General features: G+C 43.1%; 1 protein-coding gene across 11 annotated transcripts in view; it reads left to right on the top strand.

The window, feature by feature from the left end:
* Dtna (dystrobrevin alpha) overlaps positions 1 to 18,949 on the top strand; it is a 354,169-nt gene that overhangs the window by 309,055 nt on the left and 26,165 nt on the right. For 8 of the 11 annotated variants that reach the window (XM_050135015.1, XM_050135013.1, XM_050135014.1 and 5 more), the window contains 4 exons: positions 6,661 to 6,748; positions 7,233 to 7,330; positions 13,544 to 13,657; positions 18,000 to 18,096. In XM_050135015.1, coding sequence (XP_049990972.1) covers positions 6,661 to 6,748; positions 7,233 to 7,330; positions 13,544 to 13,657; positions 18,000 to 18,096 — 397 coding nt within the window. The remainder of the gene's footprint in view (positions 1 to 6,660; positions 6,749 to 7,232; positions 7,331 to 13,543; positions 13,658 to 17,999; positions 18,097 to 18,949) is intronic. The other 3 variants (XM_050135017.1, XM_050135020.1, XM_050135022.1) reach the window with 1 other exon arrangement.

The following is an 18,949-nucleotide window of genomic DNA, read 5'->3' as shown; positions in this document are numbered from 1 at the left end:
TACCATCAGTATGGAGCCAATGAGAAGACAGCAACACTGACGTCACCCTGTCCTCACCCTAGTAATTCTAGGCATGCCCCCAACCACTTCCACCTCGTTCCTTTGACCTCTTCTTTATGAAGGTTGCAACAAAGAAATCCCCAAAGAGAAAAGCTTAGAATTTGTCACTCCATCATTTTCCCTACTCAAGTGATTAATCTTATTGACTCTCTGGTCACTTTAAACCATAGGAGCTGTCCAGCAAAAACACCTTACATCAGCTTGGAAAAAGTCAGGAGGGGTTTGCATGATATAAAGCAGGCTTGGCAGGTGAGGCAGACTCTGTGGAAATCGCTGCCTCCATGTTATTTAAAGTTCGTGTTCTTATGAAGCACCAACATCTTCAGATTGTTCATATCTTCCTCCTTTTCGTTTGCGTTTGGTCAGAAGTTAGTATCGTATGATGCTGGCGCCTGTCGTGATAATAGAAGTGAGACGAGGATCCCTCACCAGTGCAGCCAGAACCCTTTGCCCTCTGTTATAGTAGGCTAGAAGGCTGTGCGATAACAAGTAATAGCCCTTGCCTCGTGGTAACTTCCCAGGTCAAGCTCTATGTACATGGCTTCTCCTCATCCTGAGAGAAAGCCCACAGAGTAAATAGACTCATTCCCATTAAAAATAAGATGTCATATTAGGGACCTTACTCCTTCTCCCCCATCACATGGCTGCTAGCTAAATAGCGAGCAGAGATTTTAAACCTTGTCCATCCCAGTCCATAACCACTATACTGCATCACTTCTTACAAAACCTTAGTCAACATGTGTCCTCCAGACAGCTCCCATGGTTAGCACCTCCATCTAGCCGACAGCCTCCATGTGCCTGCTTACCAAATCTGCATTTCTTACTATACTATTTTACTGATAATAAAATGTAGTCCACACCCCTTGCTAGTCTCTGCAAGGAGTGAATTCACCAGGGCAATATAGAAGAGTTTACCCTGGTAGTGAGGACAAGGGAAATCTGGCAGACTGACCAACCCTGCAACCACCCAGGCCCAGAACGAAAGTTATGAGTTAGCCTACCCCAACATCCACCCCATCTGTGATCTACCAGAGTACATGAAGGCACCAGTCCTGCAGACCCAAAGCTGCAGGATCTTCACAACAGAGGGCAACAGCAGGATAACCAAGAGAGTCACGGTGAGAACCCAGCATTGAGAGAGTAGCAGAAACCAGAGGCTTTGAACCAGACCAATAACTCCTTGCAATGAACACTGACAGTAAAGATGTATGGACAAAGGGGTTTACTGTGTGACTCACTGTCTCACTACAGCTTCCACGATGAGACTGATTTTCCCTTCTCTCTCCTTTTTTTCCTCTTAAATTTTTATTTATTTATTTATTTGGTGAGGGTGTGTTGCAAGGGCAGAGTGTGAATGTGAAGGGACTGGAAAGATACAAAGAATAAATAGAGAGAAAGGAAGAAAGAAAGAATGAAAGAAAGAAAGAAAGAAAGAAAGAAAGAAAGAAAGAAAGAAAGGTGAGCTTAATGTAAGATGTAAGGTGTGATCTGGGTCGAATGCTAGTGAGGACTTGCACACAGTCTTCTGACTCAGGAGCCCTTCCTCTCTCCACCCTTACTGAGATGGAAGGAGCCCTATATCAATTACATAACACAGGGGAAGCTAGCTTGCTCATAAATACTCTGCTTCCAAGTTAAAGAAATCCTTAAACCAAAGAAGTAAATGGCAGCTCAATGAAAATGCCTGGCTGTAGAAGGATTTGGGGGGGGGGGGGCACCAGCTAAGGAAAAAAATGACACAGAGACTTATTAATTATAAAATTTCAGCCTATAGCCTAGGCTTGTCCCATTAGGTCTTATACTTAAATTAACCCCTTTTTGTTCATCTCTGTGTTACCACGCAGCTCGTGGCTTTTATCTCTGATTCTCATGACTTTTATCTCTTGCTGCCTCTGCCTCTGGATGGCAACTTCCCCTTGCTTCTTCTCTGAGATCTCTCTGTCCCCAGAAGTCTCACCTAAGCTCTTCCTGTCTAGTTACTGGCCATTCGGCTCTTTATTAAACCAGTCACAGTGACACTTCTTCACACAGTGTTGTAGTGAGGAGGTGAGCAGACCTGCTTTTGACCTGCCCAGCTCCTGCATGGCTAGCTTTACACCCAAAATAACAAAACAGAAATTGTATTCATTTAAACACTGCCTGGCCCATTATATCTAGCCTCTTACTGGCTAACTCTCACATCTTGAATAACCCATTTCTAATAATGTGTGTAGCACCACAAGGTGGTGGCTTACCAGAAAAGATTCAGCATGTCTGACCTGGTGGCTGACTCCATGGCGTCTGACCGACTCTGCTTCTTTCTCTCAGCATTCTCTTCTGTCTACTCCACCCACCTAAGTGCTGGCCTATCAAAAGGCCAAGGCAGTTTCTTTATTAACCAATGGGTGTAACACATAGACAGATGATCCTCTTACATCACAGTGTGAAGGAATACTCCACAACACAGGATGCCTTCCTGACTATTTTTAGCACTGTGTGGTTTGTAAGGGCCTTCTCTGGTGAGAGAGGATGAGTCTCACAAGGAAACATACTGAGACCTTGTACTCTCTAAAGCTTACCAACTACCAGGACATACCAGTGATTTATGGAAAATATCTCTGGCAGGCAGAACAAAAGATTGAAAACAAATCCAGGACTTCTGCCTCTACCCACAATTGCATCCTATACACCTATTGTTTAGATGACTTAGTATGTCGCTCAGAACTCTGTAAGGGAAAGTTATGGTGGCCTATATCTCTAACCTTAGAGCTGGGAACTAGAGCCTGGAGAATCTTGGAAGCAATGGTGGTGGGCTCTAACCAGGTTCAGTGAGGGACTCTGCAAAAAAACATAGCGAAAGGCCGTCAACTGGAACTTGTGCCCCGATCAGTTGATTAGATTCCTGGCCCCCTCTAACAAAGTTACAAGTGGCTTGTTCTTCTTCTTGAGTACCAGAATTGTACATTATACTACAAGTAGATTTATTGCCTACTGCCTTTGTAATGCAGCTGATTTTAAATCGTCTCCCAGGGCTGGGAATGTAGCTCAGTTGGCAGAGTGCTTGCCTAGCATGCATGCATCTTCAGGGTTGATCCCCAACATTACATACACTAGACATAACGACCTTGTAGTCCTAATGCCCCCTAGAAGTGGAGGCAGAAGGATCAGAGGTTCAAGGCCATGCTTAGCCTATCAGTGAGTTTGAGGCCATCCTGGGCTACCTGAGACCTTGTCTCAAGAAAAATAGAGCAATAAAATAAAAAAAAAGTTTCACAATATATTATGTTGTGGGAACCTCTTCTTGAAGGGTACCAGTCATGTGAAATTAGCACCTCTGGCTTATGACTTTATGTAACTTTAAATGTTTCTTTAAAGGGCTTGTCTATAAAGGTAGCCATAGTCTAAAATTAGTAGGGTATTGGGGCTATAATAAATAAATTCAGAAGAAGATGCAATTCACTCCATAACATACTCCAACCGAGAACCCACTTACCCTATATGTCTATTTTTAATATATAGGCTAAAGCATGATTGATATAACTTTATTTATAACTTACCAAGTTGTAAAGTTAGGGTCTTAATAAAGGAGTTTGGATACATTCTTAAGAGAGGCCACTGTGACAATTTCTATTGCTATAATCAAATAATATTGGTTCAGGAATTCCTGCCTTTTCTTTGCAAACCACTCATTCAAAAGCCCTGAGAATAAACTTCAAACCTTAGCTCTTTCCCTCCCCATTCATTAGTCAAATGAAAACACCGCCCAGGCCCTAGGATTGCTTTGTTCTTTTCTACCTCAACTCTCCTATGCTCACGGTCTTCCAGTTTCTTCCACAGTACTGTCTATCCATAACATTTTGTTCTCATCTACTGGGAAAATATAGGATAAAATCTGATTTAAAAAAAAAAAAAACCAGCAGCAGCAAGAACAAAAATCTTCCAGGCTGGTGAGATAGTTCAGCTGGTAGAAGTACTTGCCACCCAACTTGATGGCCTGAGTTTGATCCCAGGAATCCACATGGTGTAAGCAGAGAACTGACTTCAACAAATTGTCTTGTGCTCTTCACGTGTGTGCTGCAACATGTATGCGGGCACACTTGCATACAAAGACACACGCAGACACACACACACATGTACATACAGACTTACACGTTTTTAATCTTCTACTTAGGAGTTATAATACTGCTTGGTATATAACCCATTAACTGCTTACATTTTGATAGAACAGCACATCAGTCTTGATACCCATCTGTAGTGTCTTTATCCAAACAAATAGAAAAGAAAAGGCTATTCAGAGAGAAATGAAATATTTCTTCTAAGAATTACATCATGGTTTTCACTGACTGCCCCACTCTGGAAGTCAGGCCCACACATGCCCAAAAGAATCAAAGAAATGGAACAGATCTGAATTCCCAGAAATCTCCACAAAACTTCAGTTTAGTAAGCCCTGAATGGGTGTCAACCGAGATCCCAGGAAAGCCATCTGAAAACCCTTATAAAAGACGCTGATTGTGCCTTTAAGGTAGAAATTGAAGACCTTTCAAAATAATGGCTCCTTCCACTCCAGAATGCAGCCAACAGGGCAGTACTGCCCATTTTAGTACAGCATCATCTTGTAGGTTACTGACTGTAGTCTTCAAATGAACAGTTAGCACTAGAGAAAGTGCTAGGGTTGGTGTTTATTTTAATGATCTACGGGCTATTGATCATTTATTTTCAACTATATGTAACTGAGGTCTTGTAAAACTGGGATTTATCAGAGGAGCATCCCATTCACCGGTGTGTAATTTGAACATCCTGAAAGGCTCATGCAGGCTCATGAATCATTTGTATGCAGAACCAAGTAATGTATTACCCCAGTGCTCATTTACGCCATGTTGGGCGAAGAAAGGCCCGGGGTATGAGTTATTGCTTGTGAGACAGAATCTCATATCTTTATGGCTTACACTGCCAGGAGGCTTTTTTATATAACCTTCATACTTTATTTGCTTGCAGGTCATTCATAATAAAAAAAATACTTTTACCATGAAGTTTTTTATCAAGGATTTTTTATTACATTTTTATCAAAGCACTCACACGCGTTCATGACAAAGTCATTTTCAAGCACTGAGATGGATGGTCGTCTTGAGCTCAGAACACTGGGTACTTTACCCTGCACAAACTTTGTTGAATTAGGCAGCTATCCTCTAACACAGTGACAGATATGTTAAAATCAAACTAAATGGTCTATTAATAGGTTTGGCGTGTATCTAAAGCAAAGACAGGGTAAGTTTTCCTTTCTCTTGAAGTTGTAAGAAGAAACGCGGCCATCTGAGTCCTACATAATGCAGATATTACTTATAGACACACATCTGCTTTCAAGCATTAGCTTTCCATAAGTCATTCTGGCTTATTCTGTTAAAATTTAACTTCAGTCAGCATTGTGATTGATATTATACATCATATGAATTGTGCATTCTAGAATTTTCTTGTGTCAAGAAAATGCCTGTAAAATATCGAACAGTCAAATGTTCATAAAATAGCATATTTTATAGTCCTTATTTCTAGTATGCAGATGATTTATTTAAATTGTTAGGTTTTCTAGATTGTTCTGCTCAGAGATCTTCTAAAACCAGAAGTATCATATTCTGAAACTTCATTAAAAATGCAGATTCTCGGTTATATCCCCCCAAACTTTGACCACTCCCACCCCAAACCTTAGCCAGTCCCACCCCCCAAATCTTAGCCAGTCCCACCCCAAACCTTAGCCACTCCCACCCCCCCAAACCTTAGCCAATCCCACCCCCAAACCTTAACCAGCCCCACCCCAAACCTTAACCACTCCCACCCTCAAATCTTAGCCAGCCCCACCAACCCCGGTAGAGAGCTCAGATACTAAAGTTTCACATCACCAAGCTGCCAATTTCTTCTGTTCATTAACGTCAGTAAGTGAAGACCAAAGCAAAGGGAGGAGATTGCATAAGGCAGTGAGCGCCAGCAGGCAGCAGTCACTGGATCAACAATGATACAACTGGGTCTTTGCCCTTCCTGCACCCTTCCATGTTTCTAACGTTGCCACCTTTTGACATGAGCTGTTTGTAAAATGAAATAAAAATGTTAAAACAATAAAATTAAATTAAAAAAAGTATTCTTACATCTGAAACATCAAAAAAGTCACATCACTTCACATAGGAGCCATTATTATTATTTAATTGATATTTTACATACCAATCCCAGTTCCCACTCCCTCCACCTCTCTCCCCACACACACACCCCCATCCACTCCTCAGAGAGGGTAAGGCTTCCCATGGCGAGTCAGCAAAGTCTAGCCCATTGCTGTGAGGCAGGACCAAGGCCCTCCCCCACTATATCTATACTGAGCAAGGTATCCCTCCAACGAGAATGGGCTCGTAAAAGCCTTCTTAATAAGATAATTGAACTCACTGGGCAAAGGACTTTCTATTGATCTTCCCAGCCACATATTAAATCATGTCATGAACCCAATTTGAAGATCATTAATCTAAGAGATATTTGAGAGTTTGAAAGTCTTTGGCATTGAAGTGGCCAAAGCCCCTAGCAGCGATAGGAATACATCAGACTCTCAGGGGCCTAACAGTCTCCTGTTCACTTTGTTCTCTCTAGCATGCTTGAGAGTTCAAACCGGCTTGATGAAGAACACAGGCTGATCGCCAGGTATGCGGCACGCCTGGCAGCAGAGTCCTCCTCATCCGTAAGTAGAACGAAAGGGCAGCCCTGTTGGCCTCCAGCATCACTGAATTTCAAAAGCTCCAGTCCATTGTTATCATTAAACCTGGTGCTAATTAACAAGAAAATTGGTGCTTTTTTTTTTCCTTGTTCTCCTTTGTTGCTATAGTTATGATGTCTTGTAATGAATTCTCAGTTTTAAAAATATGCTAGCCTCTACAATAGTGCAGCATGCCCAACTGGAAGCCCCACCCCTCCCCTTTACCCAGCCTTGCTCCCAGTTGTGAGAACCTGAGGAAGGGCTGTTTGTTTTCCATTGTGCAGCTGTACAGGAGTTCTGCAGGAGAGTTTGCTCTTAGAATGAAGAGCAGTTTAACTTTCTGTTCTTGTCCCCACCCCACCCCACCCCATGGAATAGTGTCCTCTTCCTTCTCTGCATCCCCATGACTCCATCTCACATGTGAATTCACATTCCTCATATTAAATAGTGCCAACTCCATGTTTTTCAGCAGCCGACTCAGCAGAGGAGTGCTCCCGACATCTCCTTCACCATCGATTCAAATAAACAGCAAAGGCAGCTGATTGCAGAGCTAGAAAACAAGAACAGGTAGGGCTTGGGGACATGTACCTCGCGTGTTTGGAGTTTCCTTACATGCCTGTTTAAGGGAGGATACTGAGGATACTACAAGTCTGTGGAGCTTCGTTATAAAAGTGTGTGTGTGTGTCTGAGTCTGTGCCTGTGTGTGTATGTGTGTATGTGTGCATGCATGAGTATGTGCATGTTGTGTGCCTCTGTGTGTGTGCCTGTGTATGGGTATGTATGTTTATGTGCATGTGTGTGTCTATGTGTATGTGTGTTTGTACACACCTTGTGTGTGAGTGTGTATGTTTATATGCATTGTGTGTCTATGTGTATGTGTGTTTATACATGCCTTGTGGGTGGGTGGCTAGGGTGGGGGTGTATGTTTATGTGCATGTATGTGTGTATTTATGTGTATGGGTGTATATTTCAGAACCATCAACATGATTAATGGTGGACAACTCTAAACAGAGCTCATTTCCCCCTTTTCTAGTTTTCTTACAAGCTGTAGTTCAGGAAGATCTTCCAGAGTATGAGATAGAATATGTCTCTGTTGCTCAGGGATGAGCAGGAATCCCATCAAGAAGTCCTCCTATAGGGTTAAAGAAACTCTCAGGGTCGCATCACTATCATCCCATCGTCCACTCCAAAACATCTCTTCATCATCAGGTTTATCTCCGCTCAACCCAGATTAACACCAATGATTCTCTCTGCAGCACCTCCCCCAAATCTACCCACTGTGTTTCCACCACCAGCGACCAACCAACCTGCCATTTTTGAAACATAAATTATATCATATTTTCCCAAGACAAAACCATGTCTTGATTTTCCATGACATTTGGATTAAAACCCTCTTCTGTCATGGTGGCCAGCAAGGTGCTAGCTCCCTGGAGTCCTGAATGCGTTTTCAGCATCTGTGCCCATGACCTTCACACTCCAGCCTCCTGCGACTCCTTTCACTTCCTAATAGCCCTCCCTTCAGCCTAGGGAGTTTTTCTGTGAAGCTTTGCAAGATAGTCCCTCATCATTATCAGGGGCATCACCCTTAAGACTACTTCCTGTGCGTGTGTGTGTGTGTGTGTGTGTGTGTGTGTGTGTGTGTCCATCCTCAATGTCTGAAATAATCCTACTTATGCCTCCACTTCCTATTTTAACCCCACCTTCCTTGAATGAAATGGAAGATCTCTAGGAACAGAGATAGTGCCAAAAACCCCCATGGGCCCAGGAATGTACCTAAAATTATAGTTGCTGGGTAAATTGTTTGAAGGAGAAAATAACAAGTAGCCAAGGCAAAGCTTACACCCAGTTCTGAGTAAACTCATCATGGAAATTTGCCCATTCTATATATGCCTTGTTTTTTTGTTTGTTTGTTTGTTTTGGTTTTTCAAGACAGGGTTTCTCTGTAGCTTTGGAGCCTGTCCTGGAACTCCCTTTGTAGACAAGGCTGGCCTCAAACTCACAGAGATCCTCCTGCCTCTGCCTCCCAAGTGCTGGGATTAAAGGCGTGCGCCACCACCGCCTGGCCTATATATGCCTTGGAACAATAAAGAATGTCTCAGCACTTTATCCCCTTCTTACTGCTGATGTCATATTTGATGTGGCAGTGGTGAACGGGGAAGCATCATTATTTCATGCCTGTAGAGTTTAACCTAAAATGTTTGGAGAAATGATCAAAACATCCTTTAGTATGTTGCACATAAGAATTAAGAGGCTTAGCACAATTTCATATGTTTCCTAATAAACACTCCCTTGGTTGAATTGTCTCAGAACCTGACTATCATCATCAGGAAGCCACAAAACCAGAGTGGAGGTGCTGTAATAACTATGACATCATGACTTCACGGTCTTCGAAATTACTCCTCTCTTGTTGTAGGAGCTGCGGGCCGCTTCCCATCGCTCAGCTCCCAAAATAATTACACAGAAACTGTATTCTTTTAAACACTGCTTGGCTCATTAGCTCCAGCCTCTCATTGGCTAATTCTCACATCTTGATTAACCCATTTCTAATAATCTGTGTTGCACCACGAGGTGTGGCTTACCAGGGAGATTCTTAACCTGTGTCTGTGTCAGATGGGAGAATCATGGCGACTGACTGACTCGGCTTCTTTCTCCCAGCATTCTGTTCTGTCTACTCCGCCTACCTAATTTTCTGTCCTATCAGGGCCAAGCAGTTTTCTTTATTAATTAACCAATGAAATCAACAGATAGATACAAGACCCACCTCCATCACTCTCTCCTGACCCCACCCCCCAGGCAGATGTTCATTACAGGGTTTCTCTAATTTACAATGGGGTGGGAAACAAGAATCCAGGAGGGAGAAAGAAGAGGCACTATGAAAAATTAGACAAGAGGAAAATAGAGCCACGAAGTCAGGATTTGCTCAGGGTAGTTACCAGTTTGTAACTTGCTATCTAATTTATGTAACACTTGTTACAGATGTCTTGGGAAAACAATTGTATGGGATCACTGAAAGCATTGATGGATTGATTTATTTAAAATGAGCAAAGACACCTAAAATCCATGCAAGGGAATAAAGGGGAAGAGTAGAGGAAGGGAAAGCCGTGGGGGGAGGGGCTGAGTGGGGACAGAAGCCATGAAGAAAGCCTTGAGCAAGCCAGGCAGCTGAGGGCTTGAAGCCAACAGTGTGAAAGAGCCAAGTGGACCCACAGGGCCCCACTGGGTGGCTGCTGACAAGGATGGGAAGCAGGAAACCGGGGGGCCATGGTTGGTGTTGGACCCCGAACAGTACGCAGAAAGAAGGAAAGAGTACTGCACTCCAAAATTCCCAGTTCCCCTGGAAACCTGAGCACATATGAAAATTGGAATTCAAAAGAGTTTATGCTCAGTAACAAGGTCAACTTACAATATGTGCTATGAAAGGTTTTTCCAAATGAGCTAATCTGGAATTAATAAATTAATTAATATGTCAGTGAGTGAGCCACTCACAAGGTCAAAGAAGGAGCTAAGAAGATGGTGGGGAAGGCAGGGAAGCAGCTACCTAATAGACAGTGAGTCCCGTGGCTGACTGGACATCGGGCAAGTGGAAGCCACTCTCAGCCCTTTCATTCAGTCAGAGTTGCTAACAGGCATCACCACACACACATCCCTTCTCCAACCTTTAGTCCCTCTCTAGGGCACACACAGTGTGGCTACTAACCAGGAAGGTGCCATCCTTCCAAAGCTCTGATTAATAATGTCCAACCCAGCTTCCAGGTGACAAAAGCCAAGAAAACTACCATTTGCTTTGGGTTATTAAAAACCGAGCAGTGGCGACATGTGTATTTAAGGAAACATGCACTGCTCTTCTTCCAGCTCAGCCCCAGCAACCCTGCAAGCTGGGCACAATGATTACATCATTTGTCATATAAATTTATATTAAAATGTAATGTATCCTGTCACCCTCCTTTCCCCACTGTGATCTACTTCACAATATCACTGTGATGCAAGTTTAGAGGGTAAGTGTATAGAGGTAGGGAGTTAGTTGGACATGTCAAGATAGTGAAATTTGGCCATGAACTACCAAAGAATTACAGGAGAAATTACAAATTATCATTGAGAACTACTTGCCAGAGTAAATCCAAAGGACTCAGATTAAGGGTAGAGTAGAAGCACCAATATCTAAGACAGTCTATAAGGCACGGCCAAACAGAAATTTATGCTGTAGTGACAAAGAGTGGCCGTCAGACATGTGATAAGATGTCTACATGTTTCTGATGGAGTAACAGCAAATTAAACAATCAGAGAGTGTTTTCACAGGGCTGAGCAGATAAGGGAAAAAGTCCAATGGTGAATGGAGGATGCCAGAAATGGCGTTAAAATAACCAGTGCAGAAGATGACTAGAGAAAGAATAACTCTTAGCGGAATTGTTTCCAGAAATTCCAGCTGAGGGGTACTGCTCTCCTGTTCTGTCTGCTTTCCATTATGGACTCCAGATCTTGCAGTAATGATCTTAAGACAGCTAGACTCCCTAATGGACCACTTTTCTGTTACTCTCTCGCCTCTTCCTCTTATTTGTCTGATACAAAGGGAGTGGGAAAGAGGAAAGGAACATCAGGGCCAAGACCGGTGTCTGTGTAGCATCAGGAGGACAGGTCAAACCCAGCCTGAGATCCACGCCCTTCAGACTCCCTCCTGTGCCCTTTATAGATGGGGGGTGAGGTCATCACACCCCCACTAGCCCATAAACATTTTATCTAGGCTGCTCCACTCTCCTACCTTTTCTCCTCTCCAGAGCACTTCTGTTTGTGGCCCGACCCTCTGCTTCCCCATTTAACCAGCCTTCTTCTGGGTCTGGTCCTGGTTCCACAGTCAGCAGCAAATGCTGTAAATGTTTGGACAGCCCTGGCTGGGCCTTGACGCCATCTCATTGCCTGTCTCTGGGTGTTTTTATTGTGCACCCATAAGTACACACGTATAGACCTGAGAGAGATAGAGAGAGGGAGAGGGAGAGGGGAGGTGGAGGAGGGGAGGTGAGGGAAGAAATTAGAAGAGGGAGGGCAGTGGAGGGGAGGGGGTGGGGAAAGGAGAGGAGAAGAGTGGAGAGAGGAGGGTGAGAGAGGAGAGGAGAGGGGGTGGGGAGAGGAGGGAGGGAAAGACGAAAGGGGGTGGGGAGAAGAGGAGGGAGGAGAGGAGAGGGGAGGGGAGAGAAGGAGAGCTTCGTCCTGCCCTCAGGAAAGCATCATTCCTAGAATTCCCTGCCCCATCCCTAAAAACCAGTTCATCCATCCTCAACTCACCCCTTTGAACGCCCACTAGGTCCCTCTCCTGCACTGTGGAAATTCACTCACTTTCAGGCTCAGCTCTCTAGCACCCTAGGAGCCTTGAAGAGCGGCAGTAGAGGGAGAAAAAGCTAAAAGAACATGGACCCACCCTCTTCTCTTTCATAAGGAAGATGAGTTTCCATCAAAGATTCCTTTAAAGAAATATTTCTACCTCGGAGTTTCAGGGAGAAAACAAAGGAGGGTCAGGGTCCAAACTTTTCACCATTGCTAGGAAAGGTGTGCTGGACTCCTGATTCTTAAATAACTGTACAAAACTGCAACCACCCTGCTGTGTTACAGAACAGTCCAGCTTGACCTAAACTGTCTATATTTCGGTACCCCCTTCCTTACCTGACTTAGAGAATCTGAGACTCCCAACAGAAAAAAAAAAAAAAAAGATGCTTACCTGCCTAATTTAATCATTATTCATTGTATGCATTGTCACGTTATTATGTTACTCAATAAAAAATGGACCATTTTGTATCAGTTTATAATTTCGAAATGCAGAAAGCCATTCCGCCCCCAATTTGCTCAGCAATTCTGTTCTCCTTTCTCGGTGTTTTTACTGTCTTACTGGTCCTTGGGCCTTTTGTTAAGTAGAAGCTTGACACTTCCGTATCCGAGAGTATATAACTAATAATTCTACTTAATGGCTTCAAAGCTACTTACACAGAATTTGCTGTGCACAGTTGCATGTCACTAATGGCCAGCCTAATGCTCACCCAAGTGCCGGGCATTCTAGCATCAATAATACACTGACAGATCTCACTGCCTGACCAAGGTTCCACCAATAGCACTCTGTGTCACGGGATCAATTACGATGAATCCTTCTAAGAGCCTTTCCCTGTAAGGCTGCCTTCTTTGAGATTCATTGTTAAAGCTGAAGATGGAAAGTAAAAAAAAAAAAATTGACTTCAGGATCTCTCTAATGATTTCAGCAAGAATTTTTTCCACTCAGTAAAAGAATAGGATATTTATTTTTGTTCAAATGAGCATCATTTATGCTTTCTCCTCTCTCAGGCACCTCTCATTTGATATTCATGGTATTTTGTGGTGTCAGATTATGATCATAAATAATAGGAGATACCAAACATGACACTCACTAATGTTGATACCACAGCATTGTATGACCTACCAGAGAAGATAGGTCCTAGGGATAGCACCTGGCCGCACACTGCACAGCCAGCATGGTTCGGGTGTGCTATCCAGACTACATGGGTGCAGTGCATCCCCAGGCCGAGGAAGGTCAGCTCTGTTCTTAACCTCAGGACAACCCCACTTCCCTCTGTTCTGCGGCCTGCTGTGCTCACATGTTGGGGTCACAGACAACCCCATTCCCTCTGTTCTGTGGCCTGCTGTGTTTACATGTAAGGGTTACAGGACAACCCCACTTCCCTCTGTTCTGCGGCCTGCTGTGCTCACATGTGGGTGTCCAGGGAAGCACTGACACTAGTTCTTCTCTTCCTCCTCTTTCCCAAGAGAAATCCTACAAGAGATCCAGAGACTTCGGCTAGAGCATGAGCAAGCTTCTCAGCCCACACCGGAGAAGGCCCAACAGAACCCAACCTTGCTGGCAGAACTGCGACTCCTCAGGTAAAAGGAGGACCCACATTTCCCCAGGGAACATAATGTTAGGGATGTCTTTAATGTGTCTTATGGGCGGGTCTGTATGCATGCATACATATACACATGTGTATGGGTGCATTTGTGGGGGTTGAGGTTAGTTGTCGGGAATCTTTCCATCACGCCCTGCCTTACATATGGCAGAAGTGTTCCTCGCTTGACCAGAGCTCATCGCTGGTGCTGCTGTGCCCAGCCATGGCCCAGCCCCAGGGCTGAGCTCCTTAGCACCCACAGCAGCAGCTGATGTTTACACAGCATTGAACCAGCATAGCAGCTAACTTTCCTTTCCAATAAATCACACTTGATCACTGAGATTTGGGCAATTTTGAGAGATCGTACTTTTTTTGTTTTTTACTAGGCACACAGAAATTGACAATGTGTTCCTTAGATCAAAAGTAAAATATCTTCACAGGAAAAAATAAATGTTCCACTTGGCTGTTTTTAGTCATTTGCTCTCTCAAACTGTGTACATTAAAACCAAACACATAAGCAGCTAAATAAACATTGCAGGTTTCTAAATCGAGGGATTTATATATAGCCCACAAAACAGAATCTGATTTTCTCTAAATCATGTCTTCAAAAGAGTCATGCTTTGTGGTCTGTAATCCTAGCCAATATAGATGCTGAGACAAGAGGACCATGTGTTCAAGACTAGCCGAGGTCATAATGGGACCTTGTCTCGATTTTTGTTTTTAAGATGACACAATTAGCTCCCTGGTAGAACTCTTACACAGTACACATGAGTACTGGGGTCTGAGCCCCAGCATCTCTTTTAAAATAGGGACTGTGTGGGTATTCTTCCATGGATGGGGAAACCTCATCTTGTCTAGTCTGTCACCCCTGGACATCTGAGTTGGGAGAGACTATGAGAGGTCACGACTACTTTCTGGGGTGCCACGGCCTTCTCAAGCAGAAAGCTACAATATTCTGTCTTGGATGAGGGCTGCAGTTGGTCCCACTACTGCTGTGCTGCAAAATGCAGGTACAATTGTAGGTTCCTCTCCTGAAACTGACCTGGCGCCATGCCTTGGATATGACAAGTATTCAGGTCTATTTATGAAGCAATAACGGAGAAGAAAATTCCCTCAAGGAAGACCATACTTATCTTTCACAAGAAAGCTTTGGCTATGAAGAATTTCATGTTCTTATCCTTCAGTTTATGTGTGAGTCTACTCCATGTGCACCTATAACTCTGTGATGTATAGTTTCTGTAGTGAGTACAGGAGCAGAAACTCATCAAAATGAAGTCTCTTTTCTTCCTCCAAACAGAGGCTAAATTTACTAGGTTCCTCCTGCCCTTATTATAAAGTCCCTGCTGCCTTCCACCAGGGTTGCTTCTCAGCTCTTCAGACACAAGAACACCAGAGAAGCCCTATAGCCCACCTGGCCCAGGCTGCAGGCCCTGCCTTTCCCGTGCCTATGACTACAGCAGACCTATCAAGGCTTTGCTTGAAAGCAGATTGACAAAAGTTACAGATGCTGCTTCATGTAGAGTGGTTGGTTGCCTTATACGTTGGAATAACTATATAATTCAGTCAATAATTAATTATTTAATTGACAATTTATTTATTAACAGCATAATGACTTAATTAATGGAAACAGGAATTATTCCAGAATCTTCCAGATATCTCTCTGGTTTCCATTTTCAGTCTTTTCTATTCTGACCAATATAAATTCTTACACGTTCTAAACACTATGTCCTAGAAGAGATGGAAATGAATAAAAGAGAAAGGCGGTGGCGTTTCTTATCATCTTTATCAAATACATTTTAAAAACAAATGACTACTTGACAGTCGTGTGGAAATGGAATGGTCATTGCTCTGCCAGGATCAGGGTAGCACTTGTGTCTGCCTGAAATGTCACATATGTCTCTTCTCCTGGTCATCCTGAGAGATTTGGGAGAGGAATTTTCATAAGTAGTTTTGATGCTTGTCCTGTACCGCTTTTGCTTCTCAAAATGTTCTGTTTCACGTGGGAGACAAACTATAAAGTTTGCAGGATGAGCCCGAGTCATTGAGATGTTTTTCCAGTTGATATTTCCCCATCCACCAGGGAGCCATCACAGAACAGGCACAGTTTTAACAGCCATCCTGTGCACCAAAGGTGGACAGACACCCCATGACCTCAACTGAGCACAAAGCCATACTTCCTAAGGAATCTAGAATCACCAGGAACTTCCTTGCCATTGGCACTTCTTGTCAACTGGTGCCAGCTGGTTTATGGTCTGCTGCTATAGTCTATATATTTCTTTTTCTTGACAGAAGAACTGTCCTCTCTAGATATTTGTGCCACCTGCCACATATATCAGTTACCCCTTCTTGCTCAGTCTAAGCATTTCCAGAATTTGGAGATTGCACAGATACACTGACACCTAGTGTAGCGCCTGCACTATGGGACAGTCCGTGAGTCAGGCAAGGGGCTGAAGATTGAAGAACACAAGAGATGTGGGCCATTCATGAAGAGAGAATGTGTAATGGCGTTTATTCAAGCTTAGAGAAAGCCTTATATACCTAATTGCTGCACAGTGGAAATCCCCCAGGCAGGTGGGAAATTGCCAGGTTCAAGAGAGAGCAAACAACTCCCCTGTAACTAACCACCAGGGTGGGCAGAACGAGCACAGGAACAAACAAGATATTTTGCCAGAAACTGCAAGCTATCCTCAATATGAACCCCAGGAGGAGGGGTGGGTCTGTGGGCCCTACAACCTAGATATAGATAGATAGATAGATAGATAGATAGATAGATAGATAGATAGATAGATAGATAGATAGATAGATAGATAATACATACCTGGGAATTCTGTACTTTAGTCTTTTGCTATTTCAGACTTTCAAGAGGCCTCTAAGACAGTGACCTCTTACAAAGTTGCTTTGGTCATAGTTCACAAGAATGAACAGCATCCAAGGGAAGGAACTCTTACTGTGTCTTTCCTACTCCATCCTTCCAGAATCTTTTCTTGAGAAAACAAGAAATTGGGGACTTGCTTTAATGAATACTCAATTTTATTTTTATATTAAGATCACTCTGACCGTTCTGAATGATTATGCTTCCCTTTTTACTGAAATCACAGGGAAACTGAAGGTCACATTAGCAGATCCTACATGGTGACAAACGGGCACTTCCCATGTGCTAACCACCTGATACTTAGTGTGTGCTGGCTCCATGTATGCTGTGCCACTGAATGCAATAGCAAACTTGGGAGAAAGGCTCCATTATTCTCCCTTCAGAAATGTGGAAGCTGAGATTTAATAAAGTGAAATGAATCTGGCAGGTATCGTGGCCCCAGACCACTAAGGATATATGTATATGCTTCCTAAGGAAAACATTCTCTTTTATAACCACGGTCCAATCCTCAAATTCAGAAAGTGATTGAGGATATATGTTGTTATCTCCTACGTAATTCTTATTAAAATGTTACTGCCCTTAATCTATCTTCAAAAAAAATTAGATTCCAACACACAGACACTAGATTAAAAACAATCACATGGAATTTCAGAATAAAAGGCATTTATTTAGAAATTCATGCAGTTAACAGAAGGAAATCAGAATCACTATTTAGTCTTCGTGTTGTTTGACCACCTTGAATATGGAGGCTGCAATATCCATTGATGATTGGGCTACCTCATTTTTCTTATGAGGGTTGTTTTCATACCTCTTAATGTCCACATAAATGATGGAGTGCAGATTGGTTTCCAGGCTGCTGACCATTTCTGACAAGTTTTGTAAAGCGACCACTAGCTTTCCTCCTCCTTTTCAGTTACAGAACAAGGGTGTGGCAACAGGTTATTCTGACTTCACTTTATGAAACCAAGCCCAAACCAAGTACTTCAGAATGGTTATAACCAGTCAAAGCCATGACTGGTTCATGCACATATGCTAGAACAAACTTTAGTTTGCATCCCTACATCAGATTTCCAAAGGTCTTAATAAATTTTATATAAATTTATAATAATTGTTTTGGATTTTGAAGCTCTGTATGGCCGGCCCTTTCCTGATGGAGAAGGGTCATTTGTCTATGTGTTACCTTCATTGGTTAATAAAGAAACTGCCTTGGCTTTTGATAGGACAGCAGCTTAGATAGGTAGAGTACACAGAACAGAATGCTGGGAGAAAGAAGCAGATTCAGGCAGTCGCCATGATTCTCCGACCTGAGACAGATGTAGGCTAGAATCTTTCCTGATAAGCCACCACCTCGTGGTACTACACTATCAAAGACTGGATGGGCACGCCCATTTAGAGACAGTCAACTACACACCCACAAAACCAGGAAGTGAACTGAGTGGTTTTCTGATGATGATGACTTCTTCCTTAGACAACGCAAGGATGAGCTAGAACAGAGGATGTCTGCACTGCAGGAAAGCCGGAGGGAGCTGATGGTCCAGCTGGAAGGGCTCATGAAGCTGCTCAAGGTAAAGCCTCATACATCTATGTCTCCGACCTACACTGCGCTGTTGTAAAATTGCTTGCAATAACTTTCCAGTTACTACATGCAATTTCCTCCCAAAGTGTTGTGAGCTCAAATGAAACAGTAGCAGTCGATGAGTGGTGGTTCTTGGATCCACCCACTTTCTAGAACTAGACTGCTAAGGACCACAGGGCAAATCCTTTGCCTATTTTCAGTCTCTTTACGCCCTTTAAAATTATAAAACTGGATTTGCTTATAATTGCCTTTGATCAGTTTTAGCAATTCTGACTAGCTTGAACACAGACTAACGTCTAATTCGTAAAATTAGGAAATGGTGACTAACAAGTCGACAATTACAGCAAATATTTTCTTGCATTTCTATGGCTCCAGCGAGTCACATGACTTCCATGGGTCTCAAGTGCAAACTGTTAAGTGTGAAAGGCATTACATGCTAGAAGTCCTGTAGAGGGCAGCAGGCTGTTGCTTCTTTGGAATAGCAGTCTCCTTTAATTAGATCTCATTTCTGTTACCAGTTATGCAAAATGACTTTCCCAGTTAAACAGCAGGTGGACAGACACGTGGCCACATGGGCCAATGGTCATCTGGCCCAAGGGAAACAAGTGGGAACCAATATAAACAGGAACTACCATGTGCCGAGGGCAGCACTCACTGTGAGACGGGAATTTCAGGCTGATTTTCAGTTTATTCATTTCTCACCCTCCCCCACACCAGTATTTGTGGTTTCTCTGTGCCCTTTCTTTTTCTTTTAATTTCTCCTTCTGTCTCCTTGCTTATTCCCGTCTCTCTTTCTTTTCTCTTTCTTTATTAAATTCTTTTTAAAGGCAATTTTGTGATGC

This window comes from Alexandromys fortis, unplaced genomic scaffold, assembly GCF_014885135.2.
Source record: "Alexandromys fortis isolate MF-2015 unplaced genomic scaffold, M_Fortis_MF-2015_v1.1 scaffold_25, whole genome shotgun sequence".
Lineage (NCBI taxonomy): Eukaryota > Metazoa > Chordata > Mammalia > Rodentia > Cricetidae > Alexandromys > Alexandromys fortis.
This window is presented reverse-complemented; position numbering and strand designations above follow the sequence as displayed.